The sequence below is a fragment of the Aplidium turbinatum genome, chromosome 9 (genome assembly GCF_918807975.1).
Source record: "Aplidium turbinatum chromosome 9, kaAplTurb1.1, whole genome shotgun sequence".
In the NCBI taxonomy this organism is placed as follows: Eukaryota; Metazoa; Chordata; class Ascidiacea; order Aplousobranchia; family Polyclinidae; genus Aplidium; species Aplidium turbinatum.
This window is the reverse complement of record NC_137480.1, coordinates 18322433-18341790: the sequence shown is the minus strand read 5'-3', so window position 1 is coordinate 18341790 and position 19358 is coordinate 18322433. Positions and strand designations below refer to the sequence as shown.

The 19358-nt window shown below is 39.4% G+C and overlaps 1 protein-coding gene across 1 annotated transcript; it reads right to left on the bottom strand.

Annotated features, from left to right (window-relative positions):
• Window positions 1–220: 220 nt before the first annotated feature.
• On the bottom strand, window positions 221–19016 carry LOC145776966 (protein transport protein Sec24C-like). Its single transcript, XM_082588219.1, has 23 exons — window positions 18792–19016; window positions 15231–15388; window positions 14118–14299; window positions 13152–13468; window positions 12832–12955; window positions 12636–12730; window positions 12067–12172; window positions 11442–11518; window positions 10879–11067; window positions 10445–10561; window positions 9602–9805; window positions 9220–9317; window positions 8377–8485; window positions 7867–7983; window positions 7201–7355; window positions 6890–7002; window positions 6495–6640; window positions 6137–6282; window positions 5145–5313; window positions 4493–4615; window positions 4126–4317; window positions 3528–3617; window positions 221–2872 (listed from the first exon to the last, which is right to left on the bottom strand). Exons 1-23 carry the CDS (start codon window positions 18942–18944, stop codon window positions 2732–2734), a joined length of 3321 nt encoding a protein of 1106 aa, XP_082444345.1. The 5' UTR covers window positions 18945–19016; the 3' UTR covers window positions 221–2731.
• Window positions 19017–19358: the final 342 nt, after the last annotated feature.

The following is a 19358-nucleotide window of genomic DNA, read 5'->3' as shown; positions in this document are numbered from 1 at the left end:
TTCCTTTTCTTATTTTTCCTGTCACAACCTTATTTTAAACGCGCTTTGTCAAATTGTTCTCATCTCTTCGTTCAAGAAACAGAAATTCCAGGTAATAAAAAAACCACTTTTCATTGCTAAACTCTGAAGAGGTTGAATCGATGTAAAAGGCACGGATTTTGTTTGCTGGAGTTAGCTGGTATGCGTGCAAAACAGGAAATTATATTCATCAGAAGTTCACTTTTATAACCAGATCAAATTTATTTTCTATACAACGAAGCGGTTGTGGCTGGGTACGATTGTCCAGCAACTACACTGACATCTAGAAAAGAAACAAAGCTCTTTGCAAGGTGACGCAACATTTATAGGCACTTGACAGGACCCCAGAGAGCAAAATCCCTCATTTTTACTTTTTTTTAAATGACGAATTTTGCTGTCTGGGAAGTGACGATAATGAACAAAACAAAATTATAAATTTTATATAGTTTCAACGTTCGCTAACGTTTGGCATCAAAGGTGTCCGATTAGTTGACAGATTCAACAAAATAGCTTGTACAAACAACAGAAGCTTATATATTGCAATACAAAGAGCGACTGTGGTTGCGTACAAGGCATTTTGCTATTAGTTGAAAGCCCACACGAAACGTCCAGAAATGTCCAAACATTAAGCGAGCTTTTCTGACATTCAATGTCGCAGGCAACAAAAAAGTCACTCCTTTTTATATTGATTTGAAGTCTGCAAACGTTAAATCAATGTAAAAAAGAAGAAAATTTGCTAGCCACTCCCCAGACAGCAAATCAACCGTTTTTACGTTGATTCAACATAAAATATAGACGTTGAATCAATGTAAAAAACGACTGATTTGCTGTCTGGGTCACTGACTTCTCGCGACATTTATTTCAATTACCCAGCAAGCAAATTTCCCGCCGCTGCATTGTTTCAACGTCTCTGGATGCAGAGCGATGTGATATCGGTTAGTTTTCAAATTTGCTTGCAAACCCAACAAAGAAACGCAATAAGCTTCAGGCAGCAGAGAGATGAAACCAGCCTCCCTCAACCAAACTACAATGGAGCAAATAAGACAACGACTCGGCGATCATGCTCGCCTATAACCTAGTTAGTCAAATCAACATTTTTACATTCCAAGGTCTAGTGATGCAAAAACGCTAACCCTAGCTGGGAAGCAATTTCACAGAGCAGGGCATCCCTGACAGCAAAATCTGTCATTTTCATCAACGTCTGCAGATCAATGTCAAATGACCGATTTTTCTTTCTGGGATGGCAGCACTGGAAGTCACAGCGTCCATTTTTAGATGGTACGTCATTGCCACTCACTTGAACGCAAGATTGTTGATGCAACAAAGATATTTGAGCTTATTAAAGTAGACAAAAAAGTTTTCACAACGTTGTTCAGAGCCAGGTTAGTGTTGCACAGAAGTCACACATCTCGGTTCATCACCTTCATTCTCAAGTTGACTTGAAAACGTTACATTGGTGGAATGCATTGAGTATGTTTGTGATTTTAGTAGTTATACAGACAACTGAGTATGAGAGAGTTAGTAGCAAACGTAAAAAAAAGTCAGTCAAACAACAATAACACGAGCAGCATATGTACAAAGTGAAAGCAAGCATTCGCAAAGGACAAGATGATGAATTGAGTTGTTTTCCCAAATTTTCATTGAGAGACCTTTGACCAAACATTTGAAGCAAAACATCGACTGCTCAACCTACCCTTGATTTTTTTTTCTATCGATAAATCGTCTACAGACGATGAATCAATGCAGACAGTTTTTCTTATTTTGTCAGCTCGTTAACCGCTCGCTGTTTAGTTTCTGTTGCCGAAAGGTTTCTCGATCAACGCAACAAGAACCGAAACACACAAAGTTGCCCTTTTTACATCGCCAGACGTTGAAACGACGTAAAAACGGGAACCTTTTTCTTGCAGGGAATGACTTTCATCACCTCGTCTTTGTCAGGTATTGCACAATATACGTGTTTACTTCCCTACAATGTGACACACCGGGCAATATTCCCCAGACAAAAAATCAACCGTTTTTTACATTGATTCAACGGTTGATCCACTGGTGGGTCCTTCGAAATATGATTACATGGCACACGCAATCATCGACAGAAAAGAGAGTCTCCTCCCCCATCAAGAGGTTGAGCCACAATAAAAAACCCTCCCAGACAGCAAAATCGGTCATTTTTACGTTGATTCAACTTTTGCAGACGTTGAATTAATGTAAAAATGACGGATTTTGCTGTCTGGGCTAAGAGAAAGAGCGTGATGGTTGAATGAACCCAAACAACAAAAAAACATCATTTTTACATTGATTTAACGTCTGCAGACTGTAAAAATGACGAATTTTGTTGTCTGAGAAGAGTATAGCCTATAGCGGATATGGCACTTATGCGACGTAACAAAGGTATAGCTAAATTTTTACCAAAACCGAATTAAGCGTTTTTGAAAAAACGATAACAACAACTCTGTGGATCGCACACACTTCCTATCAGTTTCACAAACGTCACTGTTTTGTTTAGATCCACCACTGTATTAACCGTTGCTGTGACGTCATAGCATGTTGCGGAAACAAGAAAATTTTGGATTGAGTTCCAAAAACTAAACATAAGTTTCTTAGCGGCGAAAAACACAGAAGCTTTAAATAAAAACAACGAAGCTGAAAACGGCTCTTGTCTGACCCCACGTGACGAAATCAAGGAAACAGCACGACCACGTGCGGAGACACGAGGCTAACTGAGTAACTCCCGTATCTCCTTGTGCATGTGGCACAGGAAGTCCACATAAGATGCAGCAGTTCCAGAGCCCCGATCTTCCACAAGGAAATGCTTGAACCAAGGCTCCAGCTTGTCCCTCTGACGAACGATGGTGAGCTGTAAAACACGACCTAGTTAAAGCAACCAGGAATTAAGACGGCACAGTGGCTAGCTAACTATGTCCTAACAAATGCCTCGTTTTTCGTGGCCACATGTCACTCAAAACCTTTATACAAACAGACTCTTTGTCGCGATCAGGCTCATGCTGTTGATTAAGGTAAAATCACGTGACTAAAAAAGCCGATTGTCATCGAGCGTCATGTCGCGTGCTCTCGATAGGGGCGCACCGAGGTCATGTTAGCGTCGATTCGGCGCTCACGACTGACACCATGAACTTCAAACACACCTAGACTTAGGCAGCTTGTCAGTTAGTCAATCAGTGCTTTATTACATCAATTCAACGCCATCGGACTTTGAATCACAGTAAAATAAAACTAATTTGCTAAATGTGCTATTAATCAACACCTGCGATTGTTGAATGTAACAATTGAGTGGTTTACTGGCTACGTTATCGCATAAACACACGTCATATCATACACGCTGTGACAAAATAAACTTAAGAAAATGCTGTATCATGAGAACATCCTCATAACCGTTGTCGTAGGATCAGGTAACATTGGTTTTGAAAACGAGATAAAAATGCGAAACTTGTCATTAAATTGTTGAGCAACTTGCAGAATGCTTGAAAGGCCAGTCTCTGTATCAATGTTACCTTCATTTGTCGCGTTCTTCCAGCTTGCAACTTGGAAACGACATCTCGAATATGTCTTGAATCTTCGTTGTCGAACACAAGCAGGTTGCCCTGAATGAAATGGGACAAAAATCAAAACAAGCCATTTTGAATGCACGAGTTCTGTTAAATAAACCTCTCTTTCTTCACGTTAACTTGGACTTTGGTTTGTTAAAAAAGGGCGGCTGTGTTTAAAACAAAGTTGTAAATTTTGGCACTTCCTTTGATTTAAGCACACGCTGCAAAGAACGCTCTAGTGCTACGACCACTATAAAATCGTTTCCAGACTGATTTTCATAGTTGGTCGTATCTGCAAATTTGCTCAGTTGGTTGTTGTAAAGTCACGAACCCAAAAAACACCATCCAATCTACAAAACATTTTTTGCATTGATTTAACGTCGGCAGACGTTGATTCCATTTAAAAAAGAACTGATTTGCAGGCTGGGTTGGGTATGCCCATGAATGTGGATCATCAGCAACAAATCATTCTATTGATTCAACGTCTACAGACGCCAGTACAGACATTGAATCAATGTAATAAACGACTGATCTGTTGTCTAGGACGGCACTGATCACTTACCGAGTCAATGTCTATCTGGGCAGCGCTTTGGACATCGAAGATGTTTTGTATCCAGGTTGGCTCCACTGCCTGGCCGATCCAGAGGAACATGCTGACGCCGTTCTCAAGAAGATAAACCTCATTATCCTTAAGTCGATCTTCCGAGCACCGCACTGCCACTGGTAAGCCGTTATCAGAAGTGGGAGAAAATAACTGGGATACAAAAAAACAAACAGATTTTTGAATAACGTTGTCGTAATGTAACATTGAAACGACCTAAAAACGCCATGTTGGTAAAAAAATCGATTTGGGCAAAAACGAACAAAACTTTTTACCAAACGCGTGCATTCGTGCAACCGTCTATGTTTCTGAAAGAAGAATTGCTCACCAAAGGCATCAGTTTAGGATAGAAGAAGATCTGGCTCTCAGCAACATCCATAGACATAATGAGTTGGCGAAGGTAGGCCCGGTCATCAGTGGATATGTCGTGAGAGGAATGAATGGCGTCGCTCTGAAATAATTTAGCAAATTCAGCGAAAAATACTTCACAATGTAGATATTAACGACCTGTTTTAGCCTAATGCTGCGAGTTCGCTGTGGTAATAGCGAATTGCAATAGCTTTCGGAACACAGTTCCCTGGTCATGTGCTATGAAAATCAATGTTTTAGTAAAAATGTTTTCCGTAGGGGGAACTCCACAGCATGAGTACTACCTTCATCAGAGAAACAGCATGAGTATCCTCATCAGAACAACAGCATAATCACCACCCTCATCAAAACAGCATGAGCATCCTCATCAGAACAACAGCATAAGTACCACCCTCATCAAAACAGCATGAGCATCCTCATCAGAATAACAGCATTACCACCCTCATCAAAACAGCATGAACATTGAACATCATCATCAGAACAACAGCATGAGCACCACCTTCATCAAAACAGCTTGAGCATCCTCATCAGAACAACACCATGAACAATGAACACCTTCAACAGAACAACAGCTTCCGAATGGCTACTTGTTAGATCTTACAAAGACGTACCTTCAATAAGCAGTTTAGATATACAGGAACAAGCTTCATGCATTCAGGAAGAATCAGCTGGCCTGGTGAGGACGGGGATGCGACATGTTTGCGGTACATCGCCAAGATCACTGATGCCTGAGAGATCAGCTCTTCCCGGATCTTCGTCGCTGGATGCTGGAGTCCGGCTCTAGACGTAACATTGGATATTTAAATGAAATATATTTGCACCATACCCTTTTGTTTAACTCCGAAAAGGTGGCATTTGAAAACGCAGCCTGCAAAAGTTGTTTTTTTGCATAGCGATGTTGAAACAATGTAAAAACAGTAAAAAGGTAAAGGTGGTCCCATAGTTAATTCAAATATCGGGTACGAGAAGATGAGGTTCTCATTGTACTAAGGTATCAGCACTTAGGAGAGTACGGTGGCAAGTTCCTTTCTCTCGGCCGCCTTTCCTACAGCAACCATGCCCACCCAATTTATTACACCCTAGGTAGAGGTGAGCGGTGTTTTCAACAACCAGCTGAAGCCGGGAATCGAACCAGGATTGCATTATTGGAAAGCCAACGCCTTATCCGTTGCGCCATCCCACGCTTACAAAGTGCAACTTCTGTTAATTGGGAAAAATCAACAATGACTTTTTGATTGCTCCACGCGAACTATGATAAAGCAACGCTTTTTACAAACAACAAATCAGGCGACACTGTACTGCCACCACGCGGTAACAATAAATCTCTGTTATGGATCTTAATTTCACAACACGAACGGTCGAGTCCACAATACGGCAACAACAACTCACTATCGCATTGTTGTTAAATATCCAAAATATCCAATATATATCAATATATATCCAATATCCAATATATATCAATATATAAATATCCAAAATATCATTAAATATCCAAACGTACAATGTAAAGAATGTTCATTATAAAACGTTTTACAAAATCAGGGACTTCAACCACAGCTGTGACACTTGACAACATGAAATGGGATGAAAATATCAAGCTTACTTGACGGCCTTCTTGGCAAGGTAATTGATCAGCACGTCGGTTTCACAACTCCTGTACAGGTCGGCGTATTGCGTACACACGCTCAGGTTGATGTTGTGGAGCCGCAACCTACGCTGCCCGCTCACTGACGTGAACAGAAGTGCAACCTGAAAACATCAGTAAAACGTTACTGCCAATCGTCGCGTGTTCTGGATTTTAATGTTACATCCCAGACTGCAAATCAGTTGCTTTTACTTTGACTAAACGCAGAAAACAGTAAATCAATGTAGAAAAACGACTGATCTGTTGTCTGGGACTGAATATTGATGACACATTCTCAGCTATTCAGTTTAAAGGGTAGATTTTCTTAGCAATGTACCTGCACGTAGGCGCCGTATTCTTCCGCAATCTTGTCGTCATGTTTCAACTCAACATGAATGGACTTGTCGCAGTCGATGGCGGCCAGTTCCACATCGGTGGTATTGCCCATGTACAGCGCACCCATGAAATCAACGGCACGAATACCTGGCAAGAATCGCTTTAAAATGAGCTTGAAAAACTAGCAGTGCATTTCATTGAGAATAAGAATGCTGAAGGTAAAGTGCTTTGAATATCGTTTGTTATGTAATATTAATAGCAATGAAAATGGTGATGTTACTTTTTGACTTGAATTACCAAAGATCTGGAAGTGTTTAGTCGAACAAGATCCACAACAACCTTAAGAGCCTGAGGTCTCTAGAAAAAAAAAAAAAGTCAAGGGATTGCTAGCTTTACCTGTGCTAGTTCTGACACGCATGACTGCATCGAATACAATATCTCGCTGCAAAGCATGAGCCAGATCCTTGATAAATCTGTCGCCGTCAACCTCGGCGCGGAAGAAGTTGTACCTGGACAATAGAAAGGTTCAATGCTATTGGTGTATCAAGTACGATAGGCTTCAAACTCAAAACGTTAAAAACGGTTTGACGTTTAATACGTCACAAGCGTGATGCGTTATGACGCGTAAAAAACGTAAACATAACGTAAGGACGTGAAAAAGTTGCAGTTGTGCAAGATGAGACAATAGAATGAAGTTAAAAACTCACTTGAACAGTTGACCTCCAGTTAAGGACGGGACCTGGCCAAGCGTAGCAACATCCACATATTGATTCGGAAACAAGAAAAGATCAACCGAAAGTGCTTGCGCGACGCAATCCTTCCCTAACTTCTCGTAGAAATTTGACGCAGGAGCGAAAATCGTCTGAAATGCATCAAAAGATCTTTCCATGATGCGACTTGCAACATTAACAGGAAGAAATGTTCAGACCTTCAATTCACTTATCGTAAACAAGAACGATTCAAGTTTGAAGCGTGGCCACGGTTTGAAATAATACTTACACGCAAAGTGAAAACAAGATAGAATGCAGTCAAAAAGACAACCAAACTAGCATATGGTCTAGAAATAGAATATTTAAACACTCAGCTTTTCAAACTTTTCAATTGCATTGCAGGAACATAAACAAATGTACAAGAAAACCAACAGATAGTTAAGGAAATTCAGTTCACGATTTTGTTTTAACTTGAGAAGCTATCATCAGTTCATCACGTACAAAAATTTAAATACTCAGCTTTTCAATTGCATTGCAGTAGCATAAACATTAAACAAGTACAAAAAAGCCAACAGATAGTTAATGAAATTCACTTCACGATTTTGTTTTAACTTGAGAAGCTATCATCACGTATAAAAATGGTGACACAAAATCAACAAGTACCTTTTCCTTGTCCGTGCCAATTAATTTACGATCGTCCCTGTTCTTCAACTTGCCAGGAGCTTCGCCAATAGGAAGGCTGGTGTGGAACATGAAGAGCTTACCAGCGCATTCAGCAGACTAGAATGATATGCGATGTTTAAGATTGTAGCATCAAGTTTCAAACACACGCAGCAGTTGCACTTAAGGACCAAATACTCTCAAACAAAGCGCAAAGTGGTCGTTTTAAACGACAGGGTATAATCCTAATGATCAGTGTTAAAAAAGTATAACGTAAAAACTCTTTCATTAAATTATGCACGCCGAGTGCAGAACTTTCAAATCCCAATTGTGGAAATGCAGTAAATTGTGACAGCTTCATTAAAAGTAAAAATGGTCGAGCATGACAAGGTTTGCTCGAAGTGCTACGTAGAACAGAAGAAAGTGTATTTAATTTTCGTTTCCGTTGGACACAAATGTATTAGCACCCACCTGAGTGAGGGCATGTTAACATAATGTCAATTCTGTTCGTACCTGCACTGCTTGCATGGCCGCTTGGATGACTGGAGCAAACACCAACTCAGTCTCCCGTGTGTCGCGGAACATCTCAGGGATCTGTTCCAACAGACTCTCAATCACGTGCCTGGAAAGAAAGCCCGTTGATGATTGCGGCTACAAGCTTGCCTCCGGTGAACTTTCGTGTACATTGGACATTGCTAACTCCAACTAATAAAATCAAACCTTGTCTGCAAATATGCCCTTTATTGCAAAAGTTGTGGATGGTTGTGTGAAAAAATCGTGGTTTTTCAATGATTCAACGTTGCAGTGATTAAAATAAGACGGAAAATAAAGTTTTGAATCGGATTACCGTAAGCTGGTGAGGTAATTCAAGTACAAATAAGCAAATGGTCCTCTTTAGTTTGAAGCTCACTTACTTCTACCAGCAAACATAGCCAAGCAACCTTAATAGCGTTTCTAAACCGATAGGTAAAAAACGGACAAAATTTTACAGCACGAAAGCACAGTAATGTTATAAGCGTGCTACACATTGTCAAGAATTTTACGCTTGAAAGTCATCGTTGCTGAACCATCAGCTGATTTGTGGTCGCGATGCAAATATTCTACAAATGGATTTGCCATCACACGTTCTTCGTCGACTTTATTTATAGACATCAATTTAACGTCATACTTCGCAGCATATTGATGTTCGCATGCTAACAATGTCAATATTTTAACCACGAATTTCTAAAATAAAGTTATAGCAAGCTTTTTGGCTGAACTATTTTGCAATTCATTTCGTCGGCTGTGACTGTAACAAAAAAGTAACAATCGACGAAATAGGATTAGGCGAAAGTGGTATAAGAAATTGCAAGCCACCTTGATTCTTCCAAGTTGACAAGGAATCCATCTTGCAATGGAACAAACACGTCACTCACATCTGACACCACCATCATTTGCGGCTGGGCGAGAGAACTCTGAAGAGTGAAGTTTGGTACGTCAGCTTAGGACGTTAAAGTCGCATGCTTTGACATTATGTCAACGCTTTTATATGACGCCTAAGATAGCAAATCAGTCGTTTTTTACACGTCTGTGTTGAATCAATGTAAAAAACGACAGATTTTCTGTCTGGGGCAACCTAAACGTTCAAGCCGTAACCACTTTAATCCCAACATTAAACACATTCCAATCTTCAAAGCAGTTCAACGTGATGCTACGCCACAATAACGTAAACTTCCAACAAAACAAGCGAGAGACTCACATTTATATTGTAGAAATGAAGGACATTGCTGTAGGTTATAAATCCGACTTTAATCGACGACTTTTCTTGATTGAATTCCCGAGGCAGCGTGTCGAGTAGGTCGCGCATTTGCCGACACAACAAGTCGACAAATCCGGATTTAACCGCATTGTACGAGACGTCGATGGCAAATACGAAGGCAGGAGGGTTAGGAAACTTGTCATTCTGTGAAGAGATTTAGCATGGACGTGTGAAATGTAAATACAAATGAAGATTGAGTGCTGCAAAACTTCCTTAGTGTTATGTTGGTTTCGCTTTTAATGACGTTTTGTACAACATCATTTAACCCAATAACTTCGCTGACATTTTTCATCTATCGAATACTGAAAGTTTTGGGTGTTCATCGGAATAATTATCGTTTCTAGCACGAGTTGCAACGTTCATCTGATGAAAGTGAAAGGAAAAGCCAGGAATTCATCCCTGGAAAAAGCACTTTTACTTTCATTAGATGAACGTCGCAACTAGTGCTAAAAACGATCGTCATCTAGTGGTGGTGCAGGAAAATTGCTTTTCGTTTATAGCAATTTAGTTTTGAAAAAAATAAAATAAATAACGAATCTTGTGGCAGAATCAAAACTTTTGCAAAAACAAAAAAACAAACTATAACGCCATAAGATTAGTTACTTTAAATTGAGATAGACAGCAGAAGTTACAGTTTCGTTGTACCAATCTACAGAAGAACTGCTCACAGGAAAGTATTTCCAGGTAGCCAAGCATCAAATTTTGAAGCGTTTATACTTTAGTTTATAGTCTAATCGTAGTTGAGCTGGGTAACTTGATAATCTAGATGCGTGAAAGACATACTCGGCAGTAATCCTTGGTGGCGATATATTCGTAGGAACCCCGGCAGAGCTCCGGTCGTCGGTACTTATCGACACGTTGATTCATGTGGTCGATGTGATCGAAGTACAAATGAGGAGTCTGTAACGTTGTGAAACATTGAATGATTCGTGTGCTTAATGATTTCAAATGTTTTTTTACACTAGTTACCGGCAGAACTAAGCTATTGCTTTAAAGCAGATTATAAACGGGCGAAACCTGAACTGTAACATTTTTATGGTAAAGGTAAATGATGAAAACTCTTCTATGATTACAATACGAATACATGCTGTAATTTTTGTGAGTTGGTGTCTGTAGTGGAACATACAAAAAACACTAATGGTAACCACTAAACTAAGTGTATCCTAGACAGCAACAAATTTATCTCAAAATATTTAAAGAATAACGAACACACGCACTTCGGTGATGGCGTTGCAGAAGACACACTGGAACCTTCTTCCTCCGTCGGTGAAAGCGAACTGGGGACACATGTAGGCTTTGCAACGCTTGCATCTGATTGGTCCATCAGGGCCTGGATCGACAATAAGGGGCGGGGCTTCTCCGTTTGGAAGACTAGCAAGCGGCTTGATTATGATGCTCATTGGAATCTGCATTGAAATTCATGCATCATGTCTCAATTTCTTATTTTCAATTTTTATTTTACCTTACTTTTTTGCACAAATATAAACTTGGTTTCTCGCTGTTGTTTGTGGTTCGCATAGTTTTAGAAGTAACGCACGGCGCGACTTCAACTGGCACAATTCAATTTTAAAGTGGAGCTGAAGACTTTAGGTTTTGTGCCTGGTACTTTGGTTGGTATTGATTCGCAACAAGAAAGCTAACTGATTACAAACATCGTAATCGCAACGTGAAACTCAGTTACCGAGCCATCATGATGTAAAGGTAAACAAAAATTATTTCATACAGACTTATTTTCAGCGTACAGCATTATATAGTGGATCTGAAGCAGGTGAAATATTACCTGGCAGGTTTTAGCCATATCCGAAGTAGAAGGAAGGTTGTAGGTGGTGCACCGCAGGAATCGTGGACTGGCGCTTCCTGTAACATACCCAACAATGAAGCAAAGTAACCCAATAATACAGCCCTGGGCATTGTACACTCGTGTGTCGCCATTAAAGCAAGACGACATTGCATCAAGTAGTTATGATCAACCTTTAGCAGTACATCACGTAGAAATGCCCTTTGTTTAAAACAACAACAGAGTATTGCCATGTCCTGGTGCATTGCTTCGAAACTGCATGTGGAAACATGTTAATGCTGAAATGTGTTTTACAAACGAGTTTCGAAATCAAAGGCATGAAAACAGCGTTAATAACTTTCATGGTGTCGTTTCGTTCACCCACTGAAAAGATTCAGCTTCTAGATAGCAATGATTTGGGCTTGTCACCATAAGCTGTTCGCAAACAATGAGTTTTCGGCGTCAGCACGGTTCAAATATATCAAAAAATTATTCACACTGTAAATTACTGCTGTTGCGTGCATGCAGTGAAGGGAAAAATGACTACACAAAGACACAATCAAGGTGATGGATTCAATTTCATTTCGGAGAAAGCACTGCAGCTGTTGATTGTGAAACAAGAACGAACCCATATCTTCCACAGTGAAGTTGGTGGTTACGAAAGGTGGCACGAGTCCTCTGCCTTCGGTTCGAAACGCTTCGGTCGTTCGGTTGATCTTGTCTTCGCTGATCACCTGTTGGGAAAGATCGCATGATATTTGGACCAACTCAAAAACGTGGCGTTTATTCCTCACAAAGGCCCTCTCTGGCATTTACGTTCTGTAGTAGCAGTCCAGTTTTAATCTGGTGATGTCCCCGTTACCGAGGGTGGCCGGATTCACCTCCAAGTGTCGCAATCGCCTTGATCATGTGTTTTTAATGTACAGTACGAGACAAAGTATTAACTATTTTTGAAAAAAAAAATAGCCGGAGCCATGAAAAAGCTAATTTTGTCCAGTACTGTACAGTAGGTATTGATAAAACAAAATTTTTCTCAAATTTTCCACTAGAAATCAATTAGGTTATCAAGAACACTTTGGCACACCGTACGGCGATGCTAGTAACATTAAAGAGCTCAAAATCTAGTTCACAAAAGGTCGCACCGGACATATGACAACCATTAATAATAGGAAATCAATCAAACAACATGTACGGTACCTGTACTGGGCTTGGCATCGCATCGGGATCCAATCGTTTGGCAGGAGCTGATTGTTGGTTCGGATAAGGATGCATCCCGCCCGGACCAGCTAGACCTGAAACAGTGAGCAACACCTATAACTCTTAAATCGTTTCACAGAAAACAGTACCAGTAGCACAAGTAGATACGAAAAGTAACAACAAAAATTGAACTTACCTGGTTGAGGCTGAGGGGGATACCCTGAAGGGGAAACCCCAGGTGGTGGAGGCTGAGAGGAAGGGGGCATACCAGGGGCAGTTGATTGAATCCCAGATGTTGGTGGTGGCATCCCTCCAGGGGGCTGGAAGCAGCACAATAAACGTTGACATTTTGCATGTATGTGATAATGTAGTTTTTGAAAACAAGGTGATTGGTTTTGCGCTACGTATTTACAACGTTATTTACATGATATATCATATCGGACTATCGGAGTTTGGTAAGTGAAGTAAAACCATCACTTTAAAATATTTCACTTTCAAAACTTTCTAATGACATACTGGGTATTGACCAGCAGCGCTGCCAATCTGCATATTTTGCATCTGTTGCACAGGAGCCTGCATTTGCCGTGGTGGTTGTTGCATATGTTGTGGCTGCTGTAACTGCGGTGGTTGTTGCATTTGGCGTGTTTGTTGCATCTGCGGTGGTTGTTGCATCTGCGATGGTTGTTGCATCTGCGGTGGTTGTTGCATTTGCAGTGGTTGTTGCAACTGTTGAGGTTGTTGCATTTGCGGTGGTTGTTGCATTTGTGCAGGTTGTTGCACTTGTGGTAGTTGTTGCAACTGTTGTGCAGCCGGTGGACGATTGGACTGGGCTCCTGTGAGTAAAGATAAGAAAAATTTATAAATATATCTTTGTACCAATCTCGATGGTGCTGTTGAAATGCGTGTGCTTTTTCTGAAATATTTATGATATATCAAGATTCTCAGATTTTTTAGCTGAGAAAGACACCTCGGAAGTGGTTGGCCTGAAATATTTCAATACATTTTATCAAAAAAACATGTAAAAACAAATGTTGTTAGTTCGAAGACGCATTATAAAAGTTATCCTACCGATATGCCTACCAACCTGTAAGTTTTATATAACCAACCTGTAAGTTTTATTTAATTTAAGTTTTGTAGATAAAATTCACATTGTTATTGCAAAGTAACGCAACTGCAAATTGCTTTAACTCAATCTTGTGCAACTTTAAACTTCAGGTTAGTTTTAAATGGACAAGCTTTGGGCGAGTCCCACTACTTTAAAAATGCCAAAAAACATTTCTTCTAAAAATTTAAGAAATATCTGGCAGCACTTTTACCTCTACTTGTCAGATATCGTAGCCGAGTTGGTCATCCCGTTATTCTATGAATCCCTGATACAGGGGCACCAAACAACATTCCAATATTCATATATACAATTACATTATCTTTAATATATACCATATTAAGTAGATTCAACAAGTTTACTTGAATATGATGGCCTACCTGTTGGGGGAGGGGGGCCAGCAAGGTAACTTGGAGGCCTATATCCCCCTCCTGCTGATGTAGCTGGTGGAGGTCCGTAATTCATGCCTGGTCTTGGAGCTTGCTGGGAGACATTTGTAGGAGACTGTGTGGAAGTGGGATGCCCACTAGTTGCACCCGGTGAAGGGTAGGTTGAGGTTTGTCTAAACAAAAGAGAATTTTTGCAGTGCCTCTGGAGTGTCATTGGTTAAGTTACTGTGAAGTTTACTTTTTGTCAATAGTAATTGTTTCTTTTTTATGCGTGTTTCCAGAATCTCCAGATGTTCAAGAGTGAAATAGTCTATGAAAGTTTTTTGGACAGTGGTGATTTTGTTTGCAAGAGAGGTTTTGGATAGTAGGGTTACTATAAACTATTGTATCTTTACGCTTGATGCAATGATTTGCTTTCCCAAATATATGCACAATTGCACATCGGGTGAAGTCATTATTAATTATTGTTAAAAAGTAGAGAGCTGCCAATCTTACTGCTGTTCTATGGTATGAAGAGAAACACAGCAAGCTATGCAAATGCTAAATTTGCTCAGTTTAATCAGCATGACTGAAGTTTGAAGTGCTAAAACATTATTGTACAGTACACTGCTGCATATTCAAAGCACGCCTGGCAAACATTTTGCAAACTAGTATGGTACATTCGTTTACTAAATCATGCATTTATCCTTAGTTTATCATTGATATAACTTATAATATATATAACTGAATGGTCTAGTAATTTTACAGAAGATGCATGTGCTGTTGGTTGAATTAAAGTATGTAGGCTAAGTCACTGTAATACTTAGGTCCCCGTACATGTACTATTGTACTGCTACTGGACAATTGGGTAATGGGTGTGTGGCAGATGAGTGTGATCAAAATTTATTGTGGTACCGTATGCTTAAAAATCAAAATAGATATTTTTAGTGTACATACTTTTACAAATTAAATGATAGTGACACTAACTATGCAAAAACTAGTACACTACTAACTACAAATCTCATCATGTTGCATGCAATACCTGATCAAGTAGAGAACAAAGCCAACATCTAATATGCTACCACACTACAATACCATGCAAGTGAATACTTTGTATTCACTTACTGTGTAAAAGAGTTAAGAGGAGGTGGTTGGTATTGGTTTGGTTGCTGATAGTTCATTTGGTTATAGTTATACCCGTTCATAGAAGGTTGCTGTGATGGCATTGTACCACTTGTGGCGGGAGGCATGGGTTTTGTTGTTTGCAGTGCACCAGTTTGAGACTGAAAATAAAAAACAGTATTAAATATAACAGGCCTCTAAGCTACTTTATTATTCTGGCAACCAAGTATGGCCTACCAAAACTTCTTTCCAGCGGCCAAATTTTCATGCTCAACAGCGACAATAAAAAGTCTGTTAAAAATCCATTAATTGATATCGTGTTTTTGCATTCACTCAGGTAAGAACAACACAACCTAGGCTCCTAAACAGATTTGCAGTTGCATTTAAATACACTGCATCCCAAGTAGATGTAGAGCTAGCCCTCCAGTTTTTATAGGTTGACAGTCAGAATTTTTGTGAAACTTTCATCAGCATATTTCTCATCGGCATGAGAGATTTTGCCTTGTTTGTGAAAAATGCTTGCAAATGCCAGTGAAGAGAAAAAAGTTTCACGTTCGAACGCAAGTGGAGAAAAAAGTTTCAAACATCAACAGAGTGAAAGAAATATTGGTTTGTGGAAGCCTGCGATTAAACAAACATGGCCTACCAGCGCGGTGCCGCGATACTTTTGGAGGCCATTTAACGATTTCTCGGCGACCATGGCCACCAGGAACTTAGAGGCCTGTATAACTACAACATCTTAGTAATTTAGATAAAACTGCAAGCTGTAAAACGTTGGTCAACTTTAGCAGTTATATACCTTTCATAATTGTCTAGAAACTTCTATCAATAAAGAACAGGAATGAGTTAATCACAAAAGTTCACTAATGTGTAGTTTATGCATATTTAAACTACTTCCTACACTAGTTCTTTTAAAATTGTCATATGATAGTAGTATGGTTGCCAAAGGAACAATGCATTTGAGACACTTTTTTCAACAACAAACAAAGCGAATGAATGTTTTGTTGCATCGTTGCAACATCAATTTTAGTAATCTAATTGACATTTCCCCTCCTAAGGAATATGAACATAGACCACTTATTGGCATCATGCTTCAATGATGTTGGACATGCTCAAATAAACATTAACCTTTTTTCTCTCCAATCTCGTAGTTAAAAAGTGTCTCAATATAATATTACAACACTTACTTAGCAACCTCATAGCGATAGGTCAACTTTCAGTCAATACAATAGGATCAATTTCACTTTCAGTCAATCCATCTGGCCCAACTTACAAGGTTTTACTTTCTGACAGAATCTCTTGGTGTTTGTTTTGAATTAGTATTTTCATTGCAAGAAAAAATAATTTTCTACACTTCTAGTTACCAGGCAGTTTTTTTTAAAAGATTAGCTAATAAAAAAAGTCTTTTTCAATTGCTGCAATGCTGCATATTGCAAAACATGAATAGCCTACAGAAGATTAGGCCTAAACAGTCTTTAATTATTGCTATTCCCAGTAAAGTCTATTTAAGTAGGTGCTTGATGGAAATACTGACAGACAGTGGCATACGCAAGATTTTTTCAAAGGGTCAATACAATATTTAAGGGGGGGCATTTGAAATGCTTTTCAAAGTGAAACAAAAACAAATTAACAAAAATGCCTATTTGCTAATTATAACTAGAAAGTTATATTGTATAAAGGTTAGCCTACCATACTCAAATATTTTGATAGTTTACAACAGCTAGGTTACTCATTTTTAAAGATATTGTATTTACAACAAACAATATGATACAACACCCTATGTATTTTGTATGTAAATGACGTAATTGGCTTAATCAACCCAGCAAACCACTATTGAGGGTATGGTATGTTCGGGTCTGCTAATATTCGGCTAGTCCGATTTGGCTAGTTCCCCATTCGGCTACGGCTACTACAATAAAACAAACAATATTGTGGAATAAAATACAACATTCTCTAAATAAACAGAAGTAGAGCTGGGCGATATTACGATACGATATTTTTTCGGCAGCGATATTTATTCACAAAGCTCCGATTTTATCGTTTATAAATGTACTGAAATTATAGCAACATTTTCGCATGCGCAGTGACACAGACATCGCATGCGCAGACAACCCAGTGTGTGTGCATTATTTACGCATTGCGAGCAGTTTGACATCGCATGCGCAGACAACCCTCAAGCGTGTGTGCATTGTTTACGCATTTACAAGCAGTCTTTGTGATCACGCAATCCTGTTTATTGATTCCCACGTGTTGCGTTGTTGCGAAGGATGATGTCCGGTAAATACGATAAGAAACTTGCAAGCTGGCTGAATTTACGTAGCATAGCGTAGCGGCCGTAGCATAGTGTTGCGGCCGTAGCCTACGGTAGCTACAGCTAGGTAGATACTTTATTTTGTTTTGCTACTCACAGCTGCATCTCTATTTTGCATCAAAAACTATCAACAAGGATAGCTGCATCTGTACATGGTGGCGAGCTAATGCACTGACTTTTCCTACACTTGCAAAAGTTGCAAGAAAACTTCTGTGCATTCAAGTCACCAGTGTTAGTAGTGAAAGGGTGTTTTCACTTAGGGGCTCAATTGTTTCCAAGAAGAGATCGTGCCTAAAACCCTGCAATGTCAACATGCTGACATTTTTGTCCAAAAAGCTTTAGTTTGCGACAGTTAAATCACAGCATTGTTTGCAATAAATGTTGTTCATTTCAGTACCAGTGCTCAGTATGTTTTTCATGCAGTGATAGAAAGCCGTGCTTTGCGATTCGCCGTAAAATATCGAAACTTAGATAATATCTTTTTATTTTTGGTAATATCATATCAAAATTATTTTACCAATATCGCCCAGCTCTAAACAGAAGGCGTCGTTGGATTTGGAATTTTGTAATAGTTGAGGATTCTAATATATTCCAAGTTTGCATACAGACGGTGACGTAGGATACATGTCGATTTTATGTGAGCAAACATTTCAATTTAATAGTTCAAACATTTGCACTAAATTTCATTTCAATTTATTTTTCTTTGTCGGAATGCAAAAGAAACGATATTGTGGAATAAAATACAAAATGCAATTCAAAACTGTAGCAGAATAGGGAACTAGCCGAATCGGACTAGCCGAATCAGGCTAGCTGAATCGGACTAGCTGAATCGGATTGTAGCCGAATAGGGAACTAGGCCTAGCTGAATTGGACTAGCCAAAATGGGCCATTCCGGGTATGTTCTGTGGCGTACGAAAGATTTTGTTGCTATTTTGTAACAATTTCTGATAAATGATTATAATTATGAGTGTATTCCATGCTCATTCTGAACCATAGTGAAACTGTTACGTGAAACGCACCACTCGTAGCAGTGTAGGCTGGCACACTGTTTTGGTAGCTTATAGTGAAGTCAGAGCGTTTTTGATTTGTTGTCTGTTATTTATCCAAAAGCAAAATAAATGAGGTAGTTTGGCAAAGTAAAATCACGAGACAAAATCACAACTTTTTGAAAAATAATATTAACCGCTCAATAAGCAAATAGAGCTGTTTCAAGTGATGAATTTTCGTAGTGTAGGTGCAGTTGTGTTACTTACATATGTAACACTTCCACCATTGTAGACATTAGTATTAGGAGGTGCCACAGATGCCTGGTTATATCCTGCAGAAGACTGGGGTGAAGGATAACCACTACGACCAATTCCTTGTGGGCCAGATTGAGCCTGATTTGGAAAACCAGTCGGCTGCATTTTCTTGCAGATTTGGCAACTTTAATAACTCTGGTGTGACATGTAGTACACCAAAGCAGCAGAACAGATACCGTATCAGTCTAATCTATATACCTAATAACATAACAGTTTAATGTAGCCTACTTAAAGCGAAAGAAATATGATATACTATACATTGTCAGTGTGCTGTCCTTTACACTGGTATTATCTGTATTGTACAAAAAAAGATAAGTTTTTCTGCAAGCTTTTTTATTTCATGACTTGTTAGTTATGATAAGCACCCAACTCAAAATTGTGCGGTGCGGGTTCAGCTCTTACTATCAGCATCAGGGCGTGCGCTTGAGCATTTCAGGACTGCTCTCCACTCAGTGGCTCCTAGTGGATGGAATAATTGCCTGGCAACAACATTTCAACAATCAGAAATTATCAAACTTC

Bases quoted from the DNA above. Each gene is read 5' to 3' on its own strand.
- LOC145776966 (XM_082588219.1), bottom strand. From the start codon at position 18,944: ATGCAGCCGACTGGTTTTCCAAATCAGGCTCAATCTGGCCCACAAGGA. The intron at 8,486-9,219 runs GTGGCTTGCAAT...CTTTCTTTCCAG, and splicing joins GTCAACTTGGAAGAATCAAG to GCACGTGATTGAGAGTCTGT. The intron at 3,618-4,125 runs GTAAGTGATCAG...CATTTCATTCAG, and splicing joins CCCAGATAGACATTGACTCG to GGCAACCTGCTTGTGTTCGA.